Here is a 14,113-nt window from a genome sequence, read left to right as displayed (position 1 = left end):
CACGCATTGAGATACAGGAAAGATCTTTTTAGGCTGGTTTCACATTAGCGCTTTTTAAGCGCACGCACGGCCGGGGGTAGCTCCGCCCCCGAGCCGGCTCTCTGCCCGGCGTGCCCGCCCCTTGCTTGTAGCGCCGCCTCCTAGCGCACAGCGGCGCCTGCGATCAGCGCACCCTATCTTTAGCATAGGGTGCGCAGATCGTGCGCAGGCCGTGCGCTAGTTGCGCTTTGACCTGCGCTGCGCACTTTTGACGGTGCGCCGTGCGCGCCAAAATCGAACTTTTCGGATTTTGGCGCGCACGGCGCACCGTCAAGAGTGCGCAGCGCAGGTCAAAGCGCAACTAGCGCACGGCCTGCGCACGATCTGCGCACCCTATGCTAAAGATAGGGTGCGCCGATCGCAGGCGCCGCTGTGCGCTAGGAGGCGGCGCTACAAGCAAGGGGCGGGCACGCCGGGCAGAGAGCCGGCTCGGGGGCGGAGCTACCCCCGGCCGTGCGTGCGCTTAAAAAGCGCTAATGTGAAACCAGCCTTACCGTGTTAGCCAGTAGATAGAAAAATATTTAGAATCTAGAGTCCTCAGTGGTTGATGCCTTTTAATGGCTAACTCAAAATATAGTAACAAATTGCAAGCTTTCAAGACTACTTAAGGTATAGAATAATGCAAAATCTGAAGAGTCACATATTTATACACAAGACAGAAATAATGCAATAGATAAGACAATTGACGTGAAGCAGACCTATCATTATGGGAGAGGGAGAAATAGTTGTGGCCATAAATATTGGAACAGTTCATAGATAAGGAATGTAAAAGTTTTATTGTCCTCTGATTGTGGTCTGGTTCTGTGTTGTGATGCCTCCACAAGATCTGAGGAGCAAATTCTTTAATTGATGTAAAAAGACATAAATCCATGCGACACATTCATTCCTGCACTGATTGCCTCAAAGGTTGTCATGAGTTTATACTTCCAGACTCTTCTGTCTGAGATTTGAATACAAATTTAAAAAAAACTGACTGTCACATCCAAACAAATCTGAAAATTGAACTGCATTACTGCACTAGATATATGAAAAATTAAGAATGCTTAGTGCATAAATTGGCCAATTTATGTGAACCTGGAAGCCACGCTAAGGCAATTCTCATTTCCAGGACCTAACACTGCCAAACCTGTCTTAGAAAAAAGTCTTCATGTGTATGGGAACCTGTGAATCCTCTCTTGGACTGAAATCTATATCTCTGTTGAGGGGTAGGGTCCTGCTGTGATTAAAAATGCCTGAGGCTAAGAGGCGGAGTGCTCACTCAGAAGGCTAATGAATACTGACCGTCACATCCAAGCATAGACTAGGTGTGAACAGGTGCTTACCTACAGTCACCAACTCACATATAATACAATAAATAGGGCAGCACTCTGTAGCACTATAGCTTGCAAGCATGAAATATGAGAATTGAACTGCATTTTTTCACAAGAAATATGAAAAATTAAGAATGCTTAGAGAATAAATTGGCCAATTCAGTCGCCTTAACGTGGCTTCCAGGTACACATGAATTGGCAAATTTATGCGCTAAGCATTCCCAATTTTTCATATTTCAAGTGCAGTAATGCAGTTCAAATTTTCTTATTTCACGTTTGCAAGCTATAGCGCTACAGAGTGCTACTTTATTTTATTATCTCTGAGATTTGAAGTTACATTTTATTACAAGTAATTTCGTGCCCAGGCTTCTTCCCTGTGTGAGTTCTTTGATGTGTAAAAAGAGCTGATTTATCTGTAAAACATTTCCCACATTCTGAACATGAAAAAGGCTTCTCCCCTGTGTGAGTTCTCTGGTGGCTATCAAGATGCGCTTTCCTGTTAAAACATTTCCCACATTCTGAACATGAAAAAGGCTTCTCTCCTGTGTGAGTTCTCTGGTGCCTATCAAGATGCGCTTTCCTGTTAAAACATTTCCCACATTCTGAGCATGAAAAAGGCTTCTCCCCTGTGTGAGTTCTCTGATGTTTAAAAAGAGCTGATTTATCTCGAAAACTTTGCTTACATTCTGAACATGAAAAAGGCTTCTCCCCTGTGTGGGTTCTCATGTGCCTATCAAGGTCTGTTTTTAAGTTAAAACATTTCCCACATTCTGAGCATGAAAAAGGCTTCTCCCCTGTGTGAGTTCTCTGATGTTTAAAAAGAGCTGATTTATCTCGAAAACTTTTCTTACATTCTGAACATGAAAAAGGCTTCACCCCTGTGTGGGTTCTCATGTGCCTATCAAGGTCTGTTTTTAAGTTAAAACATTTCCCACATTCTGAACACAAAAAAGGCTTCTCCCCTGTGTGAGTTCTCTGGTGGCAATCAAGATGAGCTTTCCTATTAAAACATTTCCCACATTCTGAACATGAAAAAGGCTTCTCCCCTGTGTGGGTTCTCACGTGCCTATCAAGGTCCGTTTTTAAGTTAAAACATTTACTACAATCTGAACATGAAAAAGGCTTCTCCCCTGTATGGGTTCTCACGTGCCTATCAAGGTCCGTTTTTAAGTTAAAACATTTCCCACATTCTGAGCATGAAAAAGACTTCTCCCTTGAATGGGTTCTCTTGTGGCTATCAAGATGCGCTTTCTGGTTAAACCAATTACCACACTTGGAACAAGAAAAGCTATTCTTTGCCGTGTGAATTTTTTGATGTTTAAGAAAAGACTTTTCGATGGGAAAACTATTTCCACATTCTGAAAATGAAAATGGCTTCTTTGCTTTAGTTTGTTTTTGAATTCTTATTTTGTGACTTTGATTTTCCTTAGTAGTCGGTAATGAATCAGAAGACAGGACCTGTTTCAAAGGATCAGATGACAGATCTTTGCTGTGAATGGATGATGGTATATCTGGAGTAATAGTATTCAGTTCAATTGTATCCTGTGGAATCTCAAGATCATCCGATTTAAAAATTGAAGATGTCAGCTGTCCCTCTGATCTTCTGGTACAGTCATCTGCCAAGAATAAAACCAATATTTATTTTTGAATAAAATATCCTTAAATTTTATAATTTTGAACATTTCTGCTTAAACTGTCAGTAAAAATATCAAGTTATGTAAAAATATTGAATTATTCACCAAGACAATGGCAGTTTACAGTCTAATAGGAAACTTAATAGGATGAACCAGTAGGGCATGGGGTTCATCTTTGTTCATTCTGCCTCCCAAATATGGAATAAAAAGCCACAAAACAATGTTATGTAGGTGAAAATAATACCAATAAAATCTTGTACTCATCTCACAAAAAACAAGCCACCCACTCAGGTCCATCAACTGTAAGTGGAAAAACAGAGGTTTCTACAATATTAGTGGTTCAAAGGCTGTTGAAAAGCAACATGGCTTCCATAAATCAATCCAGCAATATCCGCTCTTTCAAAGTCTAATCTCCCCCTCACTTCTGAGCCTTGAATTGCGCCGAAACCACATTTAGCATCCATGAATTTGGCATTGCCATAGTGAGGAGAATCCACTTAATTTATGGTGTGTGTCTTTCTCCTGAAGCACAATCTGGGCACTATGTGTTGGGTAATAAAACTGCAAATGTGCAATTTTCACTCTCCAACATCTACTGATTGCTAATATGCGTAAAGTGTCTTTGTAGTCAAAATACTCCCTACCTCTAAAGATTAATTAATTCAAGGTTATAATTCCCAAAATTGCATCACTCTATGTGAATTTTGTCATGATCCTAGTGCAGGTTTTGGACCTGCACGTCAGGGGTTAATGGTTGTGGCATCTCTTTGGATCAGGGAGGTCTTCTTATAACCCTGAGAAGCTCCAAACGCTGTCAGTTATACTTTTGCCCTCAGCTGAGTAGTTTGACCCTTGTGTGCTTGTGCCTGCTCTGTGTTTGATTCCCTGTTGCAGATCCAGTCCGTCCTCCCATCTTGGTTTGTGTCTAGTGATTCTGTACTGTTTACTGCCTGCCTGGTACTTGACCCCTGCTCTGCTCTGACTGCCCGCTTCATCTTTCCCTCTTGTACCTCGTCTGCCCTCCACGGTTCTTACCCCTGGCCTGCATCTGACTCCTCTTCTGTTATACTCCCTTTGGTACCGTTGCTGCCCTCTCAGACCCTACCTCGGCTTGACTGACCTTTTCCTGCCAGCACTCTCGCCTGCCTCCCCATTGAGTCACGGCGGACTCCGCCCCAGTCCCGCCTCCTGCGGTCACGTGCCGCAGGTCCTGTGACCCTGTGGGTACGCTCACTCCCAGCAGCCTGCAGGGTCTTCTGCCCCGCTCGTCTCAGGCTTAACCAGATCCATGCTGTGTGCACATCACCGGTTAGTGCCCGTGACAAATTTCTATTGCTCTAGTTTTCTGCCCCTTTGTCACATTAGGTCTTCTGCACATAGTGTGTCCCATCTCCTCTTATCTGCTCTTGCTACGTCTGTTTCTGACACCAGGAGCCACATTATTCATTCTGCAGGCAGCGCTGGTAATGGAGGAGACATGGGAACCAGAAGATTCAAGAGAATTTAGGGAAGTGAGAATCTGGAATTCCTTGCCTGATGAGGTGATGATGGCAAACTCAGTTGAGAGGCTCAAGATAGGCCTGGATGTCTTCCTGGAGCGTACCAATATTGTATCTTACAGTTATTAGCTTCTTTAGAAGGACGTAGATCTGGGGATTTATTCTGACGGAATATAGACTGAACTTAATGGACAAAGGTCTTTTTTCGGCCTTGCTAACTATGTTACTATGTCCACTTGTTTCCTATTATTCTTTATGAAGAATTTCAAAGTTATCACCACATAAAGTGACACATGTCAAATTTGAAAAATGGGCCCTGATTAGGAACACACAACTGGCTGGGGGAAGTGGTTAAATCAGAGTATTTTGGACACTATTGCAGTCAAAAACAGTATAGACAACAACACAGATACTGAAATGATGAAACATATTAGTCTTAATCAGTAAAAAATGCTTAAGTAAGGCTCTCTCACCGATAAAGCCTGTAACTCCCCTACACGCCTTGCTGTAGATATGGCCACCAAGAATGCTGCCTTGCACGAGAGGAACTGGGGAGTACAAGACAGGGGCTCGAATGGAGGACCTGTGAGGCCCCTGAGAACCAAGTTTAAGTACCAAGATGGGACAACAATTTGTCTCGAGGGATATAATCTGATTGCTGAAACCATGAATCTCTTTATCCACCGATGGCCAGCTAGATCCTGGTCAAAAAAGGTATTTAAGGCGGAAACCTGAACCTTTAGCGTACTTGGTTTAAGACCCAGTTCTAGTCCCTTTTGCAAAAAGTCCAGTATTTTCGACATGTTTGGGTGGAAGGGATCAGGTGTATTAGGGTGACACCATGAGGAGAACTTCTTCCATACTTTATTATATATGGCATTGGTAACAGGTTTCCTTGACTTTTGTAAGGTGGATATTACCGATTGTGAGAGCCCCCTGGCTCGTAATACTTGGGCTTCAGTAACCTGGCCACAAGGTTCAGCATTCGAGGCTTTGGGTGACAAAGAGGACCCTGTAGAAGGAGGTCGTGTGACAGTGGCAAGTGAACTGGCCCGTCCAACTGGAGCTCTATAATGAGATTGGAACAGCTCCTTTTCAGCCATACCGGGGCATCCAGGATAGTCGGTACCTGATGGTCCCGAATCTTTCGAAGGGTCTTCGTGAGTAATGGTATCGAGGGGAAGACATATGCCAGCCGAAAACTTCATGTGTGGGCGAAGGAGTCTACTTCCTGAGAGGCGTCCCTGGGATTTAGGGAAAAGTAGGCCTCGACTTGTGTATTCTGGCTTGAGGCCAATAGGTCGACCTCTGGTAGGCCCCATTTGTCTGTCAATATCCTGAAAACTTCCTTCTTCAGGCACCACTCTCCTGGCTGGATCTCTCAGTGGCTTAGAAAGTCTGCCTGTTGGATTTCGGACCCCTTCAGGTGTACTGCCGTCAAGGAGAGGAGATGTCTTTTAGCCCAGCAGAATATCTGGCCTGAGAGCCCTCTCAGACTGTCGAATCTCATGCTCACTTGATGTTTGAGATGGGCCACAGAAGTCATATTGTCTGAGTAAACTCGGATGTGTTGCCCTGGAACGGAAAGTGAGATACCACAGCCCCCAGCCTCTTCTGCTGGCATCCGTGGTCACTGTCACCAGGGTGGATTGTACCCAACCTACGCCTTTGCGAAGGTTTGCTTGATTTGACCACCAGGCTAGGGAGGCTTTTACACTTCCTGTTGTTTGGGTCCTTCTGGCTAATGAGTTGGGATTCCCATCCCAGTTTTTTAGATTGTGTGCCTGCAGAGTTCAGGAGTGTGCCTAAACCCAAGACACCGATTGTATGCAGGCCGTCATTGAACCCAGGAGAGACATAGCTGTCTGTAGGGTGACCTTTGTTTTTTGAGGTTCAGTACCTTTTCTATCAGATTTTGGCGATGGTCCTCTGGTAAGAATGACATTTGCCTCACCGAATCCACAAGAATCCCCAAAAATCTTATCGACCTTGAAGGCTGGAGTTGGGTTTTTTTAGGTTGAGGACCCAACCGAGGTTTTGTAGAATGTCCAGAGTTCTGGCCACATGGTCTCTGAGGATCTCGGCGGAAGGACCAATAATTAGTAGGTCGTCCTGATAGGATACGATGGAAATACCTTGTCCCCGTATGTACGATACTGCCTCCGCAGTGACTCTGGAGAAGACCCTTGGGGCCGACGAAATCCCAAAGAGGAGCACATTGTATTGACAGTGCATTAACCTTTGGTTCAGCCGAACAGCAAATCTTAAATATTTCCTGTGTTGAGGGTGTATAGGCACATGGAAATAGGCGTCCTTTAGGTCAGTAGTTGCCATAAAGGAATGCGGGCCTATCAGGAGGATGGCTGATTTTATGGATTCCATCTTGAATTTGAGGTAAGTGATGAAACAATTGAGAGCCCTTAGGTTTATGATAATCCGGGCCTGTCCTGTGGGTTTCTTTACCATAAAAAGACAGGAATAATGACCTCTTCCCTGTTCGTTTTCTGGAACCGGGGATATCGCTCCTGACACCAACAGCTCCTGAAGCCCCGACATCATTAGGGCCTGAGACTATCGAGATGGAGGGGAGGTGACTCTCAAGATCTGGGGAGGGGAAGCCTCAAATTCTATTAGAAGGCCCTAATTGATGACATTGAGAACCCAGCGGCTGCTGGAAATGGCCTGCCAACTGTTGGCGAATCTCGAGAGCCCCCCCCCCACACCGGATCGGAGTCATTGCTTTTCCTGCTGTGGTTGCTGGGGAACGAGAATATTTTTGGGCTTCCCCTTGGCATAGCTCCATCTCCCAGTTTTTCCCTTTCCCTTGGGCTGGGAGGGCCGAGATTGGGAGGGCCGAAAAAAACGCTTCCTAGGTGGTCTTTGCTCAGAAAAGGGCTTTCCTTCTATCCGTGGCCTTTAACAGGATCTCATCTAGTGCTGGTCCGAACACATACTCGCCCTTAAAGGGAATAGAGCATAGTTTTATTTTTGAGGTTACATCTCCGCTCCACATCTTGAGCGAGAGTTCCCCTCTGGCCGAGTTAGCCTGGACCAATGGATTGACTCTATAGAAGTGTCTGCCAGGAAAACGGTCGCCTTCTGGAGAATCAGCAGCGAGTCTAGCAAATCCCCTCTAGGAGTCCCCTGGGAGATGTGATTCTCCAATGCATCCAACCAGCAGAAAAGGTACCTGGCTACACAGGTGGATGCAATATTAGATCTGAGAGCAGATGTGGAAGTTTCCCAGGATATTTTTTAGAAGACTCTCAATCTTCCTATCCATGGGATCTCTTAACTGGGAAGAGTCTTCAAAGGGTATGGCGGTTTTCTTTGCCACTCTTGCCACCTGATCATCCACTTTAGGGATACACCACTTAATACGATCTTCATTGAGAGGGAACCCGTTTGAAGTGTGAGGGGGTGGTTAGCCGCTTTTCTGGAAGCTCCCATTCCTGATTGGCTTTCCCATACATAAAAGTATTGTGGATATGGTCAATCTGTTTATTTACATGTAACCAACTAAACAATTCGTCCTGTATGGATTGAGGGACGGGTTCTTCCTCCAACCCCATAGTGCTCTGTACAGCACTCACCAATATGTTCAGAAGAAAAAAAAGATATTTCCTGACCTCAGAATTTCTATGGGCTACAAAATCTTCCCATCTCCCTGACGACGACTCGTAAGAGATATCTGAATCTGAATCAGAGGCCTCCACTTGAAACTTTCTCTTTTTTGGGAGAGATGGACCAGGCCAGGGTGGCGGTGGGGGAGGAGTAAACGTGGCCAAAGAGGTCTGCACCTCCTGTTTGACAAGCGTACGTATCTCCTCAATTAGAGAGGGGTGCTCCACTCTGATTACTTTATCTGTACAGGGCTGGCACAGCTTTTTCTCCCATCTTAGGGGCAGCTTTAGGTTACAGATGACACACTTGGTGGGTCTTTTAGTGGAGGCTTTATGGGTAGACTTGTCTCCCTAAATGGAAGTAGGGGAGCCTATAATACCCAGACCGATTGGCGCGTACAGGAGGGAGAGACGCCGGAGAGCTCAGGGAGGCCTCTGGGAAGGGGATCACTGGCCCGCTTTACCCCCGCAAGGGGACGCAGGTGGGCCAGGAAAAGGTCCCTGAATCCACCCGAAGGGGAGACGAGAGCATGAGGGAGGAGAAAATCAGAGCCCACGACCACCACTGCCTGGACGAAGGTCTAATCTCTAAGGTACTACTGCAGTCGCCGGCCACGCAGCATACCTGGAACCTGTCCATGCCCCATGGCGGACAGGAAAGACACTGGCTAATGGGAGATGGGATGTGTTTTTAACCTCTTTGTGTTTACTGTCCCCCATTAGGGTATGGAGACAACCTCCTACGCTGTCGTGGAAGGTGTCTAGAGAAAAAAAAATTTTTCCTCACCCTCCCGGGGCCAGTGCCGTGTCTTCGTGACAGTTCCTGGTGCCTGTCATTGTTTGCAGTGCTCAAGTCACGTCTATAACACTGCAGCCAGTCGGGGAACTCAATGGCCATGACGACTCATGGCGTCAACTCACATGAAGCTGCTGAGCTCAGGTATTGGATCCAGTAGTGTTGATATGACATCAAACAATAACAGGCACCGGAATCAGTGGCTGAACCTAGGATTGGAGAGTAAGAGCTAATTCAGATATACCGTATTTTATGCATTATAAGACGCAGTTTTTTCCCCCAAAATTTGGGGGGGGGAATGGGGGGGGGTCTTATAATGAGGATATACCTTACCGGTACTGTTGCTGCAGGCTGGGATGAGGGGGCGCCCGGCGGTGCTGCTGGGGTGCTTGGCGGTGGTGCTGGGGTCACTGGTCCAGCGGGTTGGCTCTGCCGACATTTTGTGAAAGGCCAGAGCCCCCCCGCAGTTCCATGGTTTCCTGTGCAGTGGACGCCAGAAAAATGGTCACCGGGGTATGGCGCACGCGCAGATAGAGATCTTGATGCGACGATCTTCATCAGAGCATGCGCCGCCCCCCGGCAGCCATTTCCCGGAGTCCTCCGCACAGGAAACCACGAAACTACAGGGGGCTCTGGCCTTTCACAAAATGTAGGCAGAGCCCCCCGCAGCACTGGAGACCCAGGCAGCAGCGCCGCACACCTGGGCAGCAGCGCCGGACATCCCAGCACCACCGACGGCCACACCCGCAGCACTGGACACCTGCAGCGGCGCACTGTACATCGGATACCCCCTCATCCCAGCCTTCAGCAGCGACCCAGGGACCCCGCTTCACCGCAGCCACCACCCCCGGTAAGCAATAAGATGCATGGATTATAAGAAACACCATAATTCTATTTAAATAAAAAGTTTTTCCTATTTTTCTCTTCAAAATTTGGGGTGCGTCTTATTTTCCGGAGTGTCTTATAATCCGAAAAATAAGTTTTTCTCATGTATCAGAAAAACAATCCTTGTTTCATCAGTGATTCTGTTCAGCATTTCATCAGATCTTCCGCAATGTCAACATCTCATTTGCGTTTGGTCTGAGATTCATCCATTTTATTCCAATGAGAAATAGGAAAAGGTAGAGAAACTTACTTATCTAGCAGCCGATGAAATTTGAGTGCTATCCGATTTTTCCAGGACGTCCCTCCTGACAGCACCAGGGACGACGTACCTCGCCTCCTTGCAAGGACAGGAAGAGCACACAAGAGGTTAAAAACCAGTCTCCATCCCCATTCCCTCAGTGTTTCTTCCTGTCCCTGCACGGAGGGACGCCCCCGCGCTGAAACCCTCCTGGGTGGGGATCCCTCAGCCACAGAGATCAGGGGAGGGACGAGCCCCCTGGGTAGAGCTGCTTCCTCCCGCAGCGGAGGCTCTCAGCTCCGACGCCAGCAGCGCGGGGACCGGAAGTCGCGTGCAGAGAGACCGCAACGCACTTCCGGTGACATCAGAGCGCTGCAAATACAGGCCGCCGGCGGGCGCGCTGAAGGAGCAGAGCTCGGCATCAGCGAGACAGGCAGCACCCGCCTGTCCTGATCTTGCAGAGGCTCACAGCAAGGATGGAGAACCAGGGCAGAATCGACCCGGACGGGGTAAGTGTGCATAGCGCATACCAACCGACCGAGACCCGGACTGCCCAGATCAGAGCCTGACTGTCCCTCTCTTGCACTATGCAGGAAAAGGCACAACCGACAGCGCCCACTCCCACGACCGCGGAGTAAGACCCAGGGAAGCCCAATAAGTGTCCCGTATGCAGGGTTAAGCTCCCCAGCAAGCACAAGAAGTTGCTGTGTGACACCTGTACGGCCAAAGTAATGAAGGGCGAACAGCCGTCCCTCCTATAGGAGATGAGATCGCTGCTTCGAGAGGAGGTCTAGGCTTCCGTGGCCACCCTGTCCCAGCCCCAGCCAGCCAGTCCAGGCCCCAGTGCTAAGCGAACCAGACAGGAGGTGGAGCCTAGTTCAGAGGAAGGTTCCTACTCCTCGGAGTTGGATCAGGAAGAAGGCGAGCTGGGCACTAGTGAACCGGAGTATGGGAAAAGATACCTCTTTTCCTCGGATGATACAGACAATCTGGTACAGGCGGTCAGAGACACAATGCAGATTGAGGAGGTCCAGAATCCTCAGTCCAGACAGGACATGATGTTCGGGGGCCTTAGGGCGCAGAGGAAAGTAGTATTCCCAGTGAATGACCATGTGCGAGCTATGGTCCTGGTGGAATGGGAGGCAGCGGAAAAGCGTCTCGTGATATCTCGGGACTTTAAGAGACATCTCCCCTTCGACCTGGAGGACATTAAAGAATGGGAGGTAGTTCCCAAAATTGATGTCAATGTGGCAAAAGTGGCCAAGAAAACAACGATCCCCTTTGAGGACGCGTCTAGTCTGAGGGACCCCATGGATAGGAAGACGGATAACCTACTAAGGCGGGCCTGGGAAACATCAGCAGCCTTAATTAAAACAAACGTAGCAGCTACTTCGGTAGCAAGGTCTATGTGTTTATGATTGGGGCAGTTAGAGGAACACTTAACTAATAAAACCCCAAGGGAGGAAATTATAGATTCACTTCCGATCATGAAATCAGCCACAGCCTTCCTAGCCGATGCATCGGCAGAATCCGTTAGAATTTCTGCCCGGAATGGCTTTTTGTCAAATTCGGCACGCAGAGCCATCTGGTTAAAGACCTGGACGGGTGACGGAGCCTCTAAAAACAAGCTCTGTGCCCTTCCCTTCTCTGGGTTAAATGTCTTTGGCCCAGCATTAGATGATATATTAGAAAAAGCATCTGATGTAAAGAAAGGGTTCCCAGAGGAAAAGAAACCTAGGGACCAGCCCTTTCGTAGACCTGGGGGATAAAGAAGACAGCAGTACTATAGATACCAGGGGAGCTCTCAGAGGGGTTCCTACGGTAGCACCCACTCTAGAGCTGGAAGATCTAGAGCCCACCCTTCTGGATCTCGTACTAGATCCAGAAGAACATGACTATACCAACATAGTGTGTCGACTCAGAGAATTCAGTTCCCAGTGGTCTCAGATCACAAAAACATCAGTGGGTACTGAGAACAATAGCAGAGGGTTACCAAACAGAATTTTCATCCCCTCCCCCCGAAAGGTCCATTTCTCCCCGCAGAATAATTAACGACTCCCAGATGTGGGTCGACGTGACAGAACTGGCAAACTCACGTGTGATAATTCCGGTTCCCCGGGCAGAAATTGGGGCGGGCCACTATTCGTCCCTATTTGCCATCGTGAAGCCATCCAGAGAATCCCGTACCATTATAAATATGAAACCCTTAAATGCCTGGGTCATGGACAAAAAATTCCGAATGGAGTCAATCAGATCCACAGTCCATCTGATAGACAAGAATGCCCTGATGTGTACCCTGGACCTGAAAAGTGCCTACTATCAGGTACCAATTCACCAAATGTCACAGAGATTCCTGAGGTTTGCAGTAAGACTTCAGAATCGGACCTGCCACTTTCAATTTCAGTGTCTTCCGTTTGGTCTGGCCTTCGCGCCTCGAGTCTTTACGAAGCTAATCGCGGAAGTGGTGGCGTTCCTAAGAAAATCGGGGCATAATCATCATTCCATACCTAGACTACTTCCTCCTGGTGGCGAGGTCAACAGAGGAACTGCGGCGACACAAGGAGAAGACAATAGAGGTTCTAGAGTTCCTGGGCTGGATCATAAACAAAGAAAAATCGGACCTAGTACCAGAAAGGAGAAAAAAAATTTTGGGAGTACTACTGGACTCCAGAAGCAGAACTTCCTTCTTACCACCAGAAAAACAGACAAAGATACGGGACAGCATGAAGGAACTTCAAAAAGGCCGCGTTTCCATCAGAGTAGCAATGCGCGCTCTGTGCCTCATGACATCCTGCATCCCTTGTATCCGATGGGCACAGTTCCATGCGAGAACCCTTCAAAAAGAAGTACTTGCCACCTGGAATCATCACCAGACCTCCCTAGACAAGAAAATGGCCTTGTCTCCAGCAGTAAAAAGATCCCTGGTGTGGTGGATGCAGCGACAAAACCAAAGGAAAGATGTCCCCTGGATCACCTCCCCATGCATCATAATCACTACAGACGCCAGCAAATGGGGCTGGGGAGCTCATCTAGAAGGCAGAATTCTTCAGGGAGAATGGCCGGCAAACATGCGGTCCACTTCCTCCAACTACAAGGAACTTTACGCCACATGGGAGGCCCTAAGAAGTAATCAGGACCGACTAAAAAACCAACACGTCAAGATTCTATCGGACAATGTGACAGCGGTATCCTTCCTCCGGCATCAAGGAGGAACAAGGCATTATGCACTCCAGGACCTGGCAAAAAAGATTTATTCCTGGGCAGAAAATACGGTTCTGTCAGTAACAGCCGTCCATCTCGAAGGATCACAAAATACTGTGGCAGATTATTTAAGCAGGCAGATGATCTGTCCCACGGAGTGGGAGCTGAACACGGAGATCTTCCAGAACTTATGCCAGCGCTGGGGAAGACCGCAGATAGACCTCTTCGCAACCAGAAAGAATACTAAGACGTGCAGGTTTTTCTCTCTGAATCCGCTGGACAATCCAGAGGGGGTAGACGCCCTAAGCCAGAAGTGGGGGCAGACTCTCTCATACGCATTTCCCCCGATAGCTCTCATTCCAGCCATCCTCAGGAAGATTCAGGAGGATCAGGCAAGAGTGCTACTGATGGCACCTTATTGGCCGAAAAGGAGCTGGTTTCCACTCCTGGGGATTATGGCAGAAGATCGACAACTTCTGCTGCCACAGAGGGAAGACATCATTCACCAGGGGCCGGTTCTTCACCAAGATCCAGGAAGACTTCACCTGTCAGCCTGGATCCTTAACGGCAGATCCTGAGGGCTCGAGGCCTGTCAGACCAGGTCATATCGACTAGTCAGGCCCGCAGAAAACCCGTAACTTCTGCGATATACCACAAAATTTGGAAAAGATTCTGTCTAGATTGTGGCAGGCCCGACTCAGCGGAAGGAAAACCAGACATCCCAAAGAAACTAGATTTCCTTCAGGCAGGCTTTAATAGAGGACTTAGGCCTAGCACACTGACGTTCCAGATCTCGGTATTAAGCGTCTTTCTTGATTACCCCTTGGCCTCCTATCCCTGGGTAATAAGATTCATCAGGGCAATTCAGAGGTTACGTCCCACAATCAG

The 14,113-nt window shown here is 47.8% G+C and overlaps 1 protein-coding gene across 1 annotated transcript in view; it reads right to left on the bottom strand.

The window, feature by feature from the left end:
• Positions 1 to 578: 578 nt before the first annotated feature.
• LOC141059293 (uncharacterized) overlaps positions 579 to 14,113 on the bottom strand; it is a 215,610-nt gene continuing 202,075 nt past the window's right edge. Inside the window, exon 11 of the mRNA XM_073555623.1 lies at positions 579 to 2,965. Within this exon, the coding sequence (XP_073411724.1) occupies positions 1,683 to 2,965 (1,283 nt within the window). The 3' untranslated portion in view covers positions 579 to 1,682. The remainder of the gene's footprint in view (positions 2,966 to 14,113) is intronic.

This window comes from Dendrobates tinctorius, unplaced genomic scaffold (assembly GCF_039654945.1).
Source record: "Dendrobates tinctorius isolate UK_male_01 unplaced genomic scaffold, ASM3965494v1 ptg000226l, whole genome shotgun sequence".
In the NCBI taxonomy this organism is placed as follows: Eukaryota; Metazoa; Chordata; class Amphibia; order Anura; family Dendrobatidae; genus Dendrobates; species Dendrobates tinctorius.
Note: the sequence above shows the minus strand (reverse complement) of the source record. Positions and strands in the feature narration are given on the sequence as shown.